This window comes from Xiphias gladius, chromosome 16 (genome assembly GCF_016859285.1).
Source record: "Xiphias gladius isolate SHS-SW01 ecotype Sanya breed wild chromosome 16, ASM1685928v1, whole genome shotgun sequence".
NCBI lineage: Eukaryota > Metazoa > Chordata > Actinopteri > Istiophoriformes > Xiphiidae > Xiphias > Xiphias gladius.
In genome coordinates, this window is record NC_053415.1 from 7,315,836 (window position 1) to 7,334,579 (window position 18,744).

At 39.2% G+C, this 18,744-nt stretch overlaps 1 protein-coding gene across 2 annotated transcripts in view; it reads right to left on the reverse strand.

Moving 5' to 3' along the window:
- Nucleotides 1-9,496: 9,496 nt before the first annotated feature.
- The window catches only part of pth2ra (parathyroid hormone 2 receptor a), a 40,020-nt gene continuing 30,772 nt past the window's right edge, over nucleotides 9,497-18,744 (reverse strand). The window contains exons 11-13 of one of the 2 annotated variants that reach the window (XM_040149503.1): nucleotides 16,471-16,609; nucleotides 12,080-12,121; nucleotides 9,497-10,842 (exon numbers count right to left, since the gene is read on the reverse strand). In XM_040149503.1, the coding sequence (XP_040005437.1) occupies nucleotides 10,486-10,842; nucleotides 12,080-12,121; nucleotides 16,471-16,609 (538 nt within the window). In that variant the 3' untranslated portion in view covers nucleotides 9,497-10,485. The remainder of the gene's footprint in view (nucleotides 10,843-12,079; nucleotides 12,122-16,470; nucleotides 16,610-18,744) is intronic. The other variant, XM_040149502.1, reaches the window with a different exon arrangement.

Here is an 18,744-nt window from a genome sequence, read left to right on the forward strand (position 1 = left end):
GCTCCCAGAGGGGAATATTATTATTGCCACTCTCCACTCTCTGCTCTTCTAAGCTTGGTGCCTCCTTGTGCGGAGTGAGTCAGAGCCTATAGACATCAGAGATCAACGCTGTACATATTCAGCATTCATATAATAATCCACTCCATGTGAGTTAGCCGACTGTAGAAGAGAGGTCACCTCTCAGTGAAACTACCCTGATTAAATACAGGTACAAATAGATAATACAATAATTACTATATGGTTATTTTATGTATGAGCCATTTGTTAACTGACATTCCTTGTAAGTGTAGTGCCCTACAAAAGGCAGAGTGAGGTAACTAGTGAAGCAGTGACGTTGAGAAAAAAAAGGTTTAAAGTTTTCAGGCCGGATGGCAGACTGTAAAACACATAGAACAGTTGTGAAGCTTTATTTTAAATGCCTTTTTAGACTGATTACCTTACACAAAAATCATTTGCATAGAACTCACATAATAAATGCAGACACTGCTCTGGATAATCTTCACAGAATGCAGGAAAGCAGCATCGGCCATCAAAAACTGTTCTTCCAACTTTCTTGTCCATTGTCCATTAACAATTGGTTAACGATTGTTAAACAAAAAAAAAACAAAACAAAAAAAAACAAAGTAAGAAGAAAAATGTATTTGAATTATTTACCGGCCATTGCTTATAGAAATTAAATGTATATCTGTTTTGCTAGGTGTCTGTCTATACTACTGTATTAATATCTACAGTACATTTAAATTAATATAAAACATTTATTAAAAATGCAATACATTTTGGTATGCGATTTAAAGGTAGCTTCTCCAAACCAAATCAGATGAAATTCAATATCAAAACCTATGATGGAACATTGTAACTCTGCTAAATATGTTAGCATTTTACTCTCCAACAAGGTTGCATTTAATTACTGCCAACGGCAAAATGAGTAGTCCATATCATCTACCCTTATTTTCAGCTATGACTGGGACCAGAGAAAGCAAACGGCAGGTGTGTGAGGTGTTCATTATCCCTCTGTGCCAGTCACTGTGGTCATAGATCGAAGGCCACCAGCAAAGTTTTTAAAGTATCTTTAAAGGTCACAGTGGAGCTTAAGGAGTGAAATGCTATTTCAGCTTCTTTGTCTTGATATCTCTTCTGTAAAGTTCATTCTTGCACGTCTTTGAATGTAATATCCAACTGCCTTCATGCTCCACCATCTGTTTCAGTTTTTTTTTTTTTTCCTGTCTCTCGCTTCCACTGTCACAGTATTTGCTGATATTACTGTATAGAATTGAACAGTTACTACACAATGTCGCTATCTCTGCCTCTGTCACATACCTCACAGAACATACATCTCTTGTATTTCCTTTTCTCTGTCTAATCCTGTGTTTGGTCATGTACGTTTCCAGCAGGAGGCAGGGAAATCATCAAAATTAGCTGGAGCAGTTTGAACTGGTTATGTGGGAAAGAAAGGACAATCAACCCAATTGTTGTTTTGAATACAAGTGTGCAGTCTGTTACGGTCTCTGTCGATTTTCATGTCATTCAATGCACAGACACAAACGATGAGGATGAAAGTAAGAAAACAAAAGATTGTGCCATTGCATTTATTTAGGAAGGTATTTGATCTTGCCTTTTCGGCAAAGAAAAGCTCAATTACCAATAATGCATAATGCTTCTTGTAATGCATGTAGTCAGGTTCAGTGATATATGCGTCACTTCCAAAACAGCTTTCCCCAAACACGTGACTGGCTATTTGGCCTAACTGCAGTCGCTGATGCAAGAAAATGACACCTAATGGACTTTGGTGGAAAAAGTAAGTACACCCTCGGCCTCAGAAGCTATTATTTACCCAATTTAGCAGAAATAACTTCTTGTAGGCGTTTTGCATAATTGTGCACAAGTCTCGGCTTGCTGAAAATTTTGGACAACTCTTGCATTCCTTCAGTTGCAAGAAGTTTTCCTGCATGTACAGCCCATTGAAAAAACTGTTACTGTGTCTAAACATCTCTATTTTTGATTGTCTGTCAAAAGCACATTATTCCAAAAGGCCTGGTCTTTGCCTATATGTTCATTGGCAGCTTGAAACCTACACCATTTGTAAATGATTTTTTCCCTTAGAGTGGAATGATTTATTCTAATTAACTTGGCGATCTTTTTGAATCCCTGGCCAGACTAACAGGCATCCACAACCTTCTTTTTTTAAGGCATTAGAGAGCAATTTAGATCTTGGCATGATGACACAACACACTCCAATAGGAGGGGGGAACACCAGACCCTAGAGGTTTAAATGAGACAGGTTCCACCCTACACTGCCTAAGGAGGTTCTTATTGGCACCTAATCTGGAACCCCTGATTCTAATTGTATGGATTTGAAGGGGTGATACATGTAAGAGTGTACTTACTACTTACTATAGACTGTAAATTTTGTGTGTCGCTTGTTTGAGTATATCACCTTTATTAATAGGCACTGTTTCGAATAGGATCAAATATCTGCTTGTTCAACTATGTTGAAAAATCAACAATTTCCATGGGGTGTACCTAATTTTTTCACATGGCTGTAGTCAGTAGGCAAAACCTAATCTAAAAAGACAGTTTCTGATGATATGAACCATTATCACATCTAATGAACTGACTAGACCTGTTGTGCTCTATGTGTAGGTTGAATAACTGTTGATTCTGATAACGTGTATATATATAATGTATATATACATTACTGGACTTACCTAGAAATCACTAGCTTCCTTGCAAATGCACAGGAAAGCCGCTGCTCTTATCTTGAATATTAAGAGTGTATTTGCTGTAATAGCTAGTGCTATCTCAATGTAATTTTCAGTTCAAGGCAAATCTTACTTCTCCAAGGAGAGTAGCCCATTTTTGGCCTGTAATTTCAGGAAGCTGTCAAGAGGTCAGGCTGACATGCTGCATTGTTGACTGATCGATAACAGGCTACAGTCTACTACAGGCTGTTAAAGTTGATCAGAAATAGCATAACAGAGAAGAGTGAACCAGAGCAGAGAAAAAAGGCGTGAAATACCTCTCTCCAGTAAATGTTTTTAGGCTTCTTGCCAGTTGGCCTAGGCCCTGGATAGTTGTAAAAATGGAAATAACCATTTACAAGAAGATCAATGGAGGAACCACAAACAAAACACAACAGGAGGCAGGTGACAAAGGAATTGTCAGATCTGATGTAAAGGAGGCATGAACGATCAGATAATCTAAACCACCTAAGACATGGTCTGAGATACATCAGGCAACAGCTGCTTTTTTTTATGCCTGTCAATAGTGTGATTCTCTTCTTTAGTGATCCACGTACATTATTATTTACTTTGTTAAAAGTATTGTTGACATTAAATCTCTAACCTACTAGTGAGGTTCAACAAGATGACACAGCCCGTGTAGTGTGAGCAGCACGTTAAAAACAGCAGGAGCTTCAGTCCCTTGTCGGTGTCTAACAGGATGCATACAGTCTTGATTGTAGGTCACACGTTTTGGCAGGTCACCAACCCCATCGCAACAGCCAATCACCGTAGTTGCTTGCAAAAAACAGAGGAAAATAGACTTGAAGTGTAAAAATACGCCTTGGTTCGTGGTTACGCGCCTATGGCGCGAGTGAAATGCCAAATGTTATAGAGACTGTGTGAGATGTATTGCTTAAAGCAGGGATGTATCGGTTCCGTCAGACAGGCATGAGATGGACGACTGAAGAATGTGGTAGAGAGAAGCTTTGCTGCAGGGATGCTGCATATTGTCTGTGCAACAACGTTACACTACATGCAAGTCCAAATGTTGGGAGGCCAAAGTGACGCAGTATAAGCAAATCATTTGTGAAGAGCATTTTGAGAAATACATGCTATAAAGTGTTAGTTTTATTGGCAAGGGGCAAAAATATCAACACATTTCTTCTGTTTTCAGTTTAATGACATCTAATGCAAATCATTTTTTATATTGGGAGGGTATGTGTAGAATGTTCCCATTAAAGATATGATCTTGTACGAGTAAAAAAGTGACTAACATGGGTCGCCCCTTAACCCTTGTTGTATTTTCTGCAATTTTGTCTGTGTCACGCTTATGCTGTGACGTTTCTGAAATGCAGGGTAGAAAGTAGGTGAAGGAGTGTAGGACATTCATCACCCAGTACCAAGTGGCATAAAGAAATCAAGCACAAGGCTGTTGTTTGATCTTACAGCAAAAGCCCAGTGAAAGTTCATTAGGAAAGAAAAAAAGCTTTTCAGAGCTTTTCAGTTGTGTAGGTCATCAATAGGGAATGAAATGGCGGCAGGAAAACAGCTTCAGAGTTGACTAAAGAGGTGGAGTGAAAATGATGTATTAAAAGGAAAGCGAGCCACATAATCACTGGTTCATAGCTCCTTTGACCCAGAGTGAAACTCTGACGTCAAAGAGAGGACAGTGGCACAAAGAGGGACGTTTAGCCATGCACCGGTGTGGGTTTGTCTGTCCCACGCTGCACACGACTGCATGAAGACTCGAACTTGAATTTGCGGGCACTCAAGTTGTTGGAGCCTTGGAGCCTGTGGAGAGGAAAATTACTATCCTCCTGGTGATCTTTCCTGGGCAGCTGTTGTCATGGGGAGTTGAAGGTTGCCCGTCCCTGTCTTTCATTCCCCAGGTGATGAAGAGACGCCCCTGCTGTAAATCACTGCAGCTCTACTGCTGGGTCTGAATGACGATGTAGTTTCCTGCCTCTCATGCCTCTTCACAACTGTGACCAACAAACCTTACTGCAGATTAAGAAACGCGTTCCCGTCGCTGCTTCTCAAAAAGCTTTCTGGCGACACAAACAAAAAGAAATGGTGTTGTCTGTTTTTACCTGCACACACCAGCCAGCATCTCACTTCCAAGAAGTTACAACATCTTCAGACACAGTCAGACGCAAACTGACTATCACCTATCCAGGGCAAACGTTAACATTGTAAAACGAGAGCTAAAGACTTTTTGAGTATCTATGTGGGCGAATTCAGTCAAAAAATAAAAAATAAAATCCTTAGATTTGTGTAGAGTTATCATGCACTGCTTTCCTGGTGGCAGATCGCTGGCGATCTGCCATTCATCCTGGACCTCCATCCTGCCATACGTACTGCTTTTGTTCACACAGACTCAAATGAAACTTACCTTTAAAAACCAATAAATCTATAACACAACACTGAAGTACTCAGACACTGTGTAGGTGATGTGTTCTCTCAGTGGGCCAGTCTCCACAAAGAGGAAAGCTTGTGACAGGAGTCTTGAGACTAGTGGTTGCACTACTTATGCACTTGTTTTTTGGGAAATGTGCCTGCAAAACAGCCTCAAGACAAACCAGCGACACTTGCACGCTTGAAACCACCTCAGCGTTGCCACATTTGGCAACTTTGAACACCCCCGTGGCAACTTACTACCACAAATGTAGCAACCTGTTGGACACTGACTACTTTCCAGTCGATCGATAATGCTACAATGCAGAGAGCAGGTCAGAGAGAGCAGCACCGTCATCCAACTGCACAGCAGCCAGGCTTAAATGTTGACTGACGGCAGTGTGTACAGTGTATGTGAAATGATTTATACATTTGTCAGCTGGTTCACGGCTAAATTTTCACTATCATCCCGTTCCCCTTATTTTCTCCACTTGGTGGTTGAATTATTTAAGCTGTAATTATTCTCTATCTTTCATATAGCCGGGATCCTGACTATTTCAAACAGCAACTGTCCCTTTCTGTCCCTCTGTCTCTCTCATTCTTTGCTTTTCTCCCCTCCCTCTATCATGGTGAGCACAATGTTTTTTGCACTTCCCATCTCTAAACTTGTTTATTTTCTTCCTCTTTTTCACATTCATGAATATGGAGTGTTTGTATACAAATGCTTTGCTTCTCAGTGTGTGGGTGCGTCATGTATTTTTACCCACTCTATGTTCTGCGCGTGTCACGTTCAGTCCCAGGGCACAAATGAAAATGTCTCTCAGCGGGAATCAGAAGGGCTCTGTCCCCACATTTAAAGTCCCCTCCCTGCAAAAAAATCACACATCAAAAATCCTGTTAGGCATGTCTAATAACTGCTGTGAATACTTCCTTCAGTGGCGGGTGAATCACCATGGCTGACACATATAGTAAGAACTGAATGGACTTTGTTCCAGCACTGCACACTTCCATCGTTGGTATAATTATACAATATAATATACACTACAGAAAAAATATGGAGTATTATTGTTTCTCATTTTAGTGCCAATAGGCATTTAAATAACATTTGGTTGAGTGCGTGTGATGCTGTCTATATGTAATATTACTTTATTGGTGGAAATTAAGACCTGTCACCGATCAACATGTCATATTTTACATGTAAAACTAATTTTAGGCAAAAATAACTTAATCCTCTTCTTATAAATAAATAGCTGCATTCATAAGCAACAAAATGTACTCTTTTTCAATACAATTGAGCAACGTAATATACTGAGGGGTTTTCAACATCACTCTTTGATCATGGTGGATCAGTGTGCATTCAAAGTCCGGATTCGGAGCACGGAATTCTTTTCAGTTTAGCTGGAATTGATTCATCACTCCATCTGCGCCAAGAGGAGACAAAACATCAGCTAAACTGAAAACAGGGCCATTGGAAAAAAAAACAACAAATTACCAGACAGGGTCCATAAAGGCAGCAATCAGAAGCTTCTGATTGAAGGACTGCACACAATGTGGATATTCAAGCCCAGTGAAGGGCTTGTTTTTTTGTTGAACACCAGCCACACTGCCTTTGAGAATATGCCAATTTTTATACTAATTTTTTTATACTGCCACTTTAGGCTGTTTTGTGAACACAGCTTCCAATATATAGTGTTTGTCTTATTTATACATCGAGCCCAACAAGTCCTCCAACCTAAACGACCATACAGGTCGTTTGTTACTACACTCTGATATGACTTACAGCAGCATGTCCTGAAATAGCGCCCCTATGGCGGGAGGTGTACCAGACCTTCGTCATCATCTTCATTTTCATGGTTACAATAATCAATGCGTGATTAAAAGTTCGGATAACACCATTTACTCAGTCTTACTTCATTCTCTCATCTCTGTATCTCACATATATCAGCTCATTTATTTACACACTCATGATTCATTTTTATCAAAGCAGCAGTAGGAAATGTTTTAGAAATGAAAGTAAAGTTCAGGTGTGGGGGCACAGTGAATTAATTCCTAACACTCTTACATGGTCACAACTGAGCCGTATCCCTCCACCCTCGGGTTCACATCATGTCATAGCAAGACAAGCACAGGTGTAATTGATAACTTTAAAAAAAAAAAAAGTTCATTAGTTCAGCTAGCTCCAGGGTCCTGCTCCTGTGCATGCTGGCTCACTGGCCTGCTTACCGGGACTGCCGTGCCTTCTTGCACAGCTCTTCTTATTTTGAACATCAGCTCTCTGCAATAGTAGACTGTTCATCCTCTTCCTTTGTCGTTTTCTTCCTTCTACTTTGTTTCTGTATGTGACCATTACCACGAGGATGAGGCTCCACCCACCTCAGCAGCATAATTTAGCAGAATAAGCCCACCAGTCAGGCCCAACGTCAGGGGTCAAGGGTCATCATAGAGCATCGCAGGAGTATCAACTGTAACCAAGTAGGGCACGATCACACGTGTTATATGAGGCTGCGGTTTTCATTTTTTATTTGAACAAACTCGGAACAATGTCAGCACACATTTCTCACCCTGTGCATATCCCGGTGCCATTGCCCAGTATAGATTCATGATTAATATGTAAGTCAGGCGTCGTGTCTGTCGGCATGGTTTTAACTTTGATAAAGATGCAGGCTGTATCACATCATTATCTTGACAGTGCAGAATAGTAGTGTTAATTAGCTGTAGCCTTTTGTGAAGCAAAGCTGATGGGAACACAGCAGCCTACTGTAATTACTAATCATCTGCATTACTTACATGTAGGTTCATATCAATGCTGCCAACGCACATACGACCGTAGAATATTTTTTTTCAAGCCGGACACAACACATAATGTGCACATAAGCTTCAGATAAAAAGCAAAACGATTAATGATAACACATAAAATTTTTCGATATAAACCTACAAGCGTATTACCCTTTTGCGTTGAATTGCTATATCACATACTGAAGAGAAGTTACACTGATTTAGTGATAAGTAAACCTGAAGTCGCCGTAGTAACTTAACTACAATTAATGTAAACAAAGAATTTCAGTATTTCCATCAACTTTATCGAGTATCAAATTTTGGCTAAACGATGTAAATCATTGTATCATTTAACCTTAAGGTTTTAGTATAAATGTTTAATAAATTCGCTTGGTTTTCGTTTGTCATCATGGGGTATTGAGTGTAGGTTGATGAGGGATAAAATGAATTTAAATTATTTTAGCATGAGGCTGCAACATAACAAAATGCAAAAAAAGTGAAGGGGTCTGAATATTCTCTGAATGCACTGTATCCTTGACCCTGCTACAATCCCATACAGTGTACAGTAATTGTTATCCAGGTAAAACACTATTTGTCTAGCGCATCCTATCAATTCCCAGCTAGAATATACGTCAACAGGTATTTGTGGAAAAAATTAAACATAAGCAGATAACAGAGAAGAAGGTAGGGAGGATAGATGGGGGAAGAAGGGAAAGAAAGGAGAAAAAGACATAAATATATCACACGGTAAAACAACCAACTGCATTTAGCACATGAACAGACAAGATTAAAAAGAATCCTTTCAAGTCCGTTTTTTAAAGCTTCTGCTGGAGCAGGAGACGCACATGAACAATACAGATTAATTGACAAACATGCATCCACAAAGCCGCTAAAACCCCTAAACAGCCACCAAATGTAGTCCTTCACAGTGAGCACAGTAGTTGATTGTCAAAAATAGAAAAATCATGATTTTTAATGCCGTCTCACTGTCAAATTTGATGTCCCATAAAAACTGTTTGTTCTACTGTGTGATAATTTTGGTGGCTTTACTTACAAGTGGTAAACGTAGCAACAGACGTCAGCAGTTCAAGGTAATACATGTAAAAATTCTCTGTGCACAAGTGTACATCAGTACTTCTGTTGAAAAGTGAACAATTTTTGCATTTCATTTCAACTTGATTTTAAAGTCTCGGAAGTTAGTTAGTTACATTAGGAGTTGTCAGTAGCACCTTTTATCTTGCACGATACTCCACAAAGTGGGCTGACGACCGACAAGCAATCATATTACATTAGTTCACCAAGACACCGCATTTGTCAAAAAAAACTAAAAGGATTCATCATTAGGATGTATTCTCCTCTTACTCGACAGATAATCCCAATTCCAGAGGATGGCAGTAAGACAACAGGATGTTTAGAAACTCCAGTAAATGGCTGAAAATTACATTATGTTCCATATGGCGCTTCGGCCTGTGTGGAGAAAATGACATACAGTAATCTATAGTATGTTCAACTTCACTGAACACTTGAATTTGTTGAACTAGTTGAACACTTGTTCAACAAATCTCCACGTTCCAGGAGATGATTCCTATTCTACAGCTCTCGTGCCTTTGGTGCTGCCACTGTTTTTTTTAACAGCTCTCTCTTATCACCTATATTTTGTGTATATTTCTGTTGCACGTTTCTGTGTGTGCTTTCTTCCTACTGTGGCTTATCACTATCCTCGGGTGTCGTACCTATGTTAAACACAGTCAAGGTAATAGAGGGAAAAGTACACTTTACTGGAAATGCAGAGATAAATCAGACCACCACAGCTACATGTGTATGCAACAGCATATTTTCCAGCCTGTCGAGTGGCCTCCAGGGGACACTGGATAATAGAGGGCACTATGGTGTTGCCCTGCCTGAGAAAAACAGGGTTTAGTCGATAATTTTGCTTCTTTTTGAATTTACAGACACCTGCAGAAGCTTCTGATCTCTGTGTCATGCCTAATCTTCTGAAGGTGATAAGCTATCGTCCTCAGTAAGAGGGTCGGTCCAAGCCAACAGCTGGCTTAAACTACCTACCAACACACCTGCTCATGCTGAAACATGAGGTGGCACCTTGCACCCCCGTCTCCTACAAAAAATATACACATACAAAAAATTTGCATTTGCAATCAAGAACATTGAGCGCCAGTGCAGGCAGTACGGTATAAAGTCAACACCTGCAGCTCAGGCTCACAGACTGTGTCAGACAATCACTCAACATTTATAATTTTTATTTTTTCACCATGACCAGTATGGTTTGTTAAAGCCTCTGTATGTACAATTTGAAAAAAATTCAGAATTTGGTGGTGGCAAGTAGTATCAAGTATCAAGACACTGTGGCTGCTAACTAGCATTCAACTTCATAACTTATTCGGTTTGTACTTTAAGTTCTGTTTTCTAAAAGGAGTTCAAGACATTTTTCCATTTCCTGTACATACACTCAAACATTTTGTTTGCCTTTGATTCCCTCTTCACAGTTCAAGTTACATTAGGCTGTAATGTGTTGGCACAGCTCCACCTGCAAAATTTTCCACAAGTCGCTACAGCCTCTTCTGACATTAGACAGCTGCTACAGTGTTTCCTCCTCATCCTCAGCTGTTGCACTCATATTTAGAGCTGGCAGATTTTCCTTCAGTGAGATATCGTCCACCTGCTTGGGGCCACTGTCCTCAGGTTCTTCAGGTATGGATGGGTCTGAATGACTGATCACGTAACCTGGGAGAGTGGCGTGCATGCTGATCACGGGGGGACCCGTGGTGGAGCGTGTGGGAGGCCCACCCCCAGCCAGGTGGGACTGACTGCTGGTGCTATGGTTGTTGAGGCCAACAACCTCGGATCCGTAACGGTAGCAGCCGCAGACCACTGGGCCCTCCCACTCAAAGGCCAGGTTCCAGCGTGTCCATGTTTTCTTTATCTCTGTCTGGACCTGTGGGGGTGGGAAGGATAAAATTATCCCAGAGTGCAGAATAGGCATCTTATTTTGAGGTATTCATTGAAAATATCTAAGTGATCCTGATTTAATAGAATCATTTTCAAAGGGCAGTTCTTTTCTTCATTTTAGCTTTTTGCAAATGCTGTTCAACCTGGTTCCTTTGTTTTCATTTCTTTCATATCAGTTTAGACTGTTGAACTCGCTTGACTTCATTATGTATGAAACTGCCAATCAGATTTATGTAGGACTACTCATTAATCGAAGGAGTCAGAATGCTGTTCCAGATCGTTCCGGCCCACTTTAACCTCTGAGTACAAGCAAGCAAACACAGAGCAACAAAGGCATCCCACTGGAGTCATGTTTTGGCCATGTTAATCATCTAAGTCTAATAGTCACTCTCCCTTTAGCTCTGTTTTGGTCTCTACCCCCTCCTGAGAAAATTATCATGGTAGATGTTAGTCTTCCCTGGCATGATGTTTATTTTCTGTCCCTGCCACTTAATGCTATGGCAGGAACACTCAGAAACACTCAGCTTTCCAGAGCTTGTTTGCTTGACACAGCCCTCTACAGTTTTGTAATGGCAGGCTTGTGAAAGGGCAAAATTCAGCTATAACCACAATTTGTGAATTGTATGGCTAAAACAGTGCTTTAAAAGCAGTTTACCGAGCTGTGTAGAGCTAGAGGGTAGAGTGTTAATTCTAAGTTTTTTGCTGTGACCCCTCCACATTACATGAGTCATTTGATTGAGTGTTAATAACAAAGTATGCTTTATGGGGCTCTGATTCAACAGAAAATAAAAATACTCTGTTTAATTTTGAGTTGTTTGAAATGCAGTCATGCGGAAAACGTCTTCGAGAATGAGATGAGTGCTCCACAGGATACAATGATGTTCAGAAAAGGCAAGAGAAATGGCAGAAATGACAATTCTGACTGTCAATTGAGAATGCTAAGTACAAAGTGCATGAGACAGTTGAGGGAGACAGAGAGAGAATGACTAATGTCATTACGACATTTCATTTTAGAGGGCGAGAAACAGATGGATGGAAAAAATTACAAATACGTCACCAATGTCAAGTTTTTACTTCATCAGCCAGAACCATGATTATATGAGTAATTTTTTTAGTGGTTATTTCAATGTGAAACCATACTAAAGTTTATTTTACAAAGTTTTTATTTATGGCAGTGTTCGAGCTTATTCTTTGTGATATAAAAAAAAAAAGTATCCACTCACCTCACCATTGCAATAGCAATAGATAATGGACACAAAGAAACCCTGAAAAGAAGAGGTTGACATACAAGTTGTGATCTCAGATTACAGTGGAAGTCAAGTGAGAACAAATATGCAGTAGGTATAGGATGATCACAATCATTTGTCAAGTGTTATTCTTATCTGAGTATAATACAAACACTGTCTTAGCGAATAAAGATGATAGGGATGTTCCAGGTCACTAACTATCCCCTCTTTGCCTCCAATACTTTTTATCTAGTACAAACATCTCTCTGACTGCTTCTGTTTCCGACCTGCTTTGTCCTGTGGTCCTGCTTCCCGTTGAAGGCCAGACTTAGTGTCTTTGTGAAAGTGATGGATTATGAGAAGATGGGAAAATCTGTATCTTTGTACATGTATGTGTGTCTGTGTGCGCATGTGCGTGTTTGAGTGCCTTGTTGCGCATCTTTGCTGGTGAGAGAGACAACCAGGCAGCTGTTGTACTCTGGAAAGAAGAGCAGCTGCCAGAGAATTTCATCCTCACGGTCATTTGATAGGAATGTATTCAGCAAGCAGAGAAAAACAGCCACACTAAGAGCTTCTCTATTACAGTTCAATCCTTCTTTAAGGCCCTGACCGATCCTTTTTTTAAATTTATATTCACATGAAAGGAGTGATGGAAAACAAGTAGTCTTAAAAAAGGTAAGATTTTTGGTGAATTCATCATTCTTGAGAAAGCCTGCAAAGATTCATGATATTGAAGTATGTAGTTAAAAACAGTGAAGTGGTGTACATTTTTAGATGTGTGAAGACCTGTGACTGAAATTGCTGCACACACACGCACACACAAAAAAACTGAAAGCACAAATACCTTGTTGCCGAGGCTGTATTACTAGCATGTGCAGCTGCCTAAAGGCCCCAGAACGCCAGGGTCCCTTAAGTTTCCAGCTTACTGTGCCAATTGGTTGGTGGTAATTTAATAGAAAATGGGCCTCATCCTAGAACATTTCCATTAGAAGTTTTTTCTGTGAGGCTTCCTTGTACCAGTATTCCAAGTCAGATTCACCAAACCTCCTTAATTGGACAGCGTGGTCGTAAATCCCTGGTTTCAGCCTTATGAATGAACGTGTCATTAGACCAGCATGTGCTGTGACAGGCATAACGATGGAGTAAAACTCTTTTCATTTGTTTCTAGTTGGGCTTTAACCTTCAGCTTTTTTTGTAAATACTGTATTTCAAGAACACAACACCTATTGTTTTAACATTAATAAGAAGTTGCCTCCAAGGAATCAAAAATGTATTTTGAATCCTCAGTCTGAGCAGATATGTGCAAATGTGAGTCGCTGCCTTCATAGTAATCGTTTCATGAACCTGCATACGGTAATAATCTCTAGGTGCTTTGCAGGTGTTGGGTAAGAGATGTCAAATAAATAACTGAATACAACGGACTGATGAGGAGGGATCTAGTTCATAAGATCGGCTACGCTGAATGGTGCATATGAATATGTGAAGCAATATAGTGACAGAAATTCCAATCATTGTAACTAATTTTGTTTAATAAATATTATATACTGTTAAGATCTAGGGTATGTTTAATCTGTTATTTTCGTACAGGTGCAAAGCCATTCTCATCAGGCATTTCCCATGTTTTCCAAGCTTCAAACAAATCTGCTCATGCTGAGGTGGGTGGAGTGATATAGAGTAGCTGAAGGTTGTTTTGGCACATCTACTCGACCTGAAATTGTGCTTTTGTTGTGTCCCTGGCCACCATCACAAATGCAAGCACAGAGAGTCATTTTTTGGCTTTAGTTGGCGCACACAGCCCTCTCACAAAAACCCCTTTACATACTTTATATTTGCCTTAAAATTGATGTGATTTTATTGCTTGAGGAAAGAATAAGTTCAATCCTTTTGCTTGATTATATACCTGCAGCTGTCAGATTTCAGCAGGAATTATGTGCATTTCATCTGCAGTCTCTAGTTGAAGGAAATTGTTGTACATAATTATGCATGGGGCACACATTTTGTGTAAACTTATTAATACAGTATATCTTCGATAAATCTCGGTACGTGACCTTTTTGTGGTTTCTACACAGGATACACTATTACAAACCGGAGTCTCTGCCTCTTTAAAAAAACTGCTTCACCGTCAAGTTTCTTACTCTGAAAAAAGATTTTGTCTTTACAAAGTTAAAACCAATATTTGTCATTCTTCCTGTTTGTGAATACATCCCTCTGTCCTCTTTAGTGCTTGTGATGTGTTTGTAACTATGATAAATGTATCCATATGAAGATCCTTTATGAATAATAAATCATTTTTACCAAAAGATGACTGGCGAGAAGATGGCTCTTTTGGTCGGTTTTACCTCAAGCTGTCACTGTGTGACCAACTACTCCTGCTTTGTGAGACAGACCCATTCTCTTTTCTTGCTCCAATGGACGCTTCCAGCATTTTAAGATGACTGAACACCGTCAAAATTCACTGCAACATGAATTTTAATGGCTATTATTTTTGTCCAATCAATTTCATCTTATGACTTAAGACTAAACTGTTATCATGGGCCTAGATGCTCCCTGTGAATAAAAAGTATTCAATGATGCCACTTAATTTTAGATTTTATACTGCAGGCAAATAAATAAATTAAAAGTGAACAGTTTTCAGATGCATACAGTGGCACCCAAAAGTCAGAGACCACTTTCCCATGGACCCCACTGCACATGTTAACAAATGTACTCACTGCGTTAATAAAATGTATTCCAGGAGGCACTGAGTTCCCTAAATTATGTATTTGCTAGAGCAAAATAGTTGTACTGTATATGAGTGTAATTTTTGGGAGAGCAGAATTTTGAGACGTAAAAGTGTATTGGAGGTTAGAGGCTACTACAGTGTAGCAATCACATCATTGGCTCTCTCTTTATACTAATTTGTTTTTGCGGCCTTAAAGTTTCACCTGGGTTTTTTATCTTTTAACATTAAACTGACCACAAAGACACTTTTCCTGATCTTTTGTTCTCAGTTTCAACATTTTATAATTTTTTAAAATTCAAGTACAGTATGTATATGTTGGCTGGTTATTATGCTTCTTTACCATTAAGTTTCCAGTTGTTGATGGAAATGCTGATTAACTTTTGAACACATATTCAGAAAGATTATTAAAAACTGTCACAGCCACATCTGGTTAGCGCAACAGGTAAATCAGTCAAAGTACTTTGTAAATTGATTGATCTTCTAGATGTAATTTGTTTGATATATGCTTTGTATTTTTATGCTTTTGTTTTAATATCTGAAACAGATTACACAATCAGCTGATCATTTCCTTTAGCACCATGGACAGCCAACATTAAGGAGCTTTTAACCACCCTGTCAGTATACTTGCTAATATAGAGTAGGTTACTTTAGGATATGCACTAAAGAGAAATTAAATGTGTCTGTTTAAACCTCTAAAATTGATCATTACTGGGAAAAGCGGCCATGCTGAATTACATATTATCTTAACTAATGGCTGAATGAACAATGTGCAGTTGCCAAGAATTTGAAAACAAGACCCAACAACAACAAAAAAAAGATAAGACATAAGAAGTGCCTGCAATTTCGACAAAAGAGTGTGAGCCAACTGATCTTCTATCCTGGTACTGTAGGATCAGTCAGGAATTTTACATGAAATCAACGCATGCAATCATTTACACAGTATGTGTGACTATTCGTGGCTGAGCTCCTCCAGTATGATTTGATTTGCTCAATCCATTTGAATTTTTCCATGTCAGTAATCATTTCCTGATTTATTCATTCAATTTGGGTCAAACTTACAACTAGTTCATTAGAATATCTCAGTTTGGGGAAGAAATATTAAAATTTGTTCAATCAGTATGCCAAGCTTAAAAACTAACTTGGATTAGATTCGATGTGTTATTTAGGTAATACAGAAGAGCGTTCACTTTCCCATTCACTTGAACTTGTACTTATACTTCTATCTTTGTGAAGACCAGTTTGAGTTTTATACCTTAAGGAGTGAGGACATTTTGGGTAAGTGAGGACATTTTGTCCGGTCCTCACTTTCTGACATCCCTGTTTAAGGGTAAAGACTTTGTTTTAGGGTACAGGTTAGAATCAGGTTAAGGTTAGGGTATGCGTGTGTGTGCGCGCGCGCGCCTGTGTCTGTGTCTGTGTGTGTGTGTGAATGGTGGTGGAGTTGGACAGAATTATTCTACTGGTTTTGAGATAGTATACTTGAATCTGCAAACTTGAGCTTGCACATGCTTGTGTGACTAACTGCTTGATGTACAAGGGCAAACACAGTGAGTTTAGTTTCAGGACAGATTTTCACACAATGTATCAGTGACTGCAATGTTATCAAGATGTTATGTGAAGATGATTTCATCACATATTACATAACTGAAAAGAAAACAGAAGGTACCTGGAATGAATTGAAGAACAGCTCACAGTACATGCGGACCTCCCAGCTCGGTCCCTCAAACGTATAAGGCACCCCTACAAAAATGATGTAGTGGATGCCAAACACTAGCACGAGCACAAGGGTGGACTTTGCCAGTTTCCTGTATAGACACACAAACAAACACACATACAGTACATAAATATGCTGATCAGCCACAACATTAAAACCAGTTACCATTTTAATGTTGTGGCTAAATGGTGTAAACATTGAGTATAATGTATACATACACCAGTGACAAAGTCAAAGATTCCTTATTGGAGAAGCAGCTAGTGTGTTTTTTTCCCCTGCTGTCTGCAGAAAGAATTTAAATATCTACTCTCCCTTGCAGTTCAGATGAGGACTTCAGCTCTCAATTCAGTGTTTTCATGTATATCTGAGGTTTTTGTAGCTTGACGCATCACATTCTGAAAAGGAATGTAAGTAGTCTTGTGTAAAGCCCAGGAAATGGTAACAGCAACATCTCTAAGCAATGAAAATTCACTTGAAGGGCATAACCACCCTCCTCACAGGAGTAATTTGGAAAACCATAACAAAACCAGATCCAAATGCTGCATTTAAAAAAAAAAAACCTGAGAGGAGCACATGTGCATTAATTCAACATATTTCACAGATTAGTTGTAACTAAACTATTCAGTTTTTACTGCACATCCCCACCGTGCCTAATAGACGGAAGGTATCTATTATTAGACCAGTACCCAAAAAGCCAGGGTCCAAAGACTTGAATAACTTCCGCCCTGTAGCCCTAACCTCAGTACTGGCCAAGGCATGGAGAGGTTTGTCAGCAAACATCTCACCTCATCCATAGCACAACAACTAAACCCACTACAGTCTGTTTATAAAATCCGTAGAGGGACTGAGGACGTCACACTCACTATGGTTGCCAGTCACTTACAAAAGACTAACACATATGCATGGATTGCTAGATGCATAGGTGCTAGGATTCAATTTACTATTATCATAAAAAATATGTCAATTAATTCTAGTGAAAACATTATTTAGACCAAGCCTGTTATGCAAAAGAAAAACAAATCATAATACTCCATTATTTATGGTAATGTTGATCTACAGGGCTGAAAAATAATCTACTTGCCCAACCAAACAAGAGGTCAAAGAGCGATCTCCTGCCCCGTCTCCCTGTCTTCGCATTTCTGGTGTAACTGCTAATGTAAAAAATAAAGACTAGGGATCAGCCTAGGTAAAACTGGTAATTTAATGGAATTAAAGATGCAATTTTCAGAAAGTTTTAATGTCCTTTTTTTTAATGTAATCTTTTTACTGTTTGCTTCCTGTCCAAATGTTCTCTACAACTTCTATGACCATCTCAACAATCATATTTGCTTTTTCGGTATGTATGAAACGTCCTGTATTATTATTTTTCTTTTTTTGATGTATTGTATTCCAGTTTACTGCACCTGATCACTATCATCTTTTCTGACTAATAGCCTGCTCATTTACACAAAACAGCCTCACTCGCAGTATTCAAAATGGCATTCTTCTCGGATAATACATTGTAATTATAATCTTTTTATCTGACACATTGATGCCAGCATCAGCAGGGGAGAATAACAGTGATAATTGCATATGTGAAAAGATGCGTGTGTGTTTTTATATAAACATATTATCAATAGTGTGGGGACACAAATCTGGTTACACAGTCACATTGCGAGCACTCAACCCCCATTTTGGGGACAAAACCAAGTCACCGTAAAGCAAAAAATTACATTTTAGGGTTAAGTCTTAGTTTCAGGTTAGAGTGAGGGTTTTGATCTGGAGTAAGGCATGTAGTGCTAATGGATCTGTTTGTGTGTGTGTGTTTACTCATTTGCATGAACTCTGCATGTGTACTGCATTTACAAGTGAGGGCTTGCATAATTTAAATTGACAAAGGGATTGAGCATGAAAAAAGTAAATGTATTATAAGTTAATGAAGCACAACTCGAAAACTACTGTACGCGCAAAAAGGCGGATATGAAAGAGCTTTTTTTAAGTTTAAAGGATAAGGCTGATGATATTCTTCGTTGGTCAGTTTCACAATTATCCCATGAAAAGATGAAAAACCACAATGAACTGATTTGATCTGTGTATCAAAGGTTAGATCTAATCTTTTCCTTTGCATAGGGCTCTGTGGTTGTCCAAAAACTTTTAAAAACACATCAGTAAGCCACAACGTTGCACTGGGTGACATGTTCCTTCATTGATAAAAAGTGTATTTTGAGTCAATCCCATTGTGCTGCC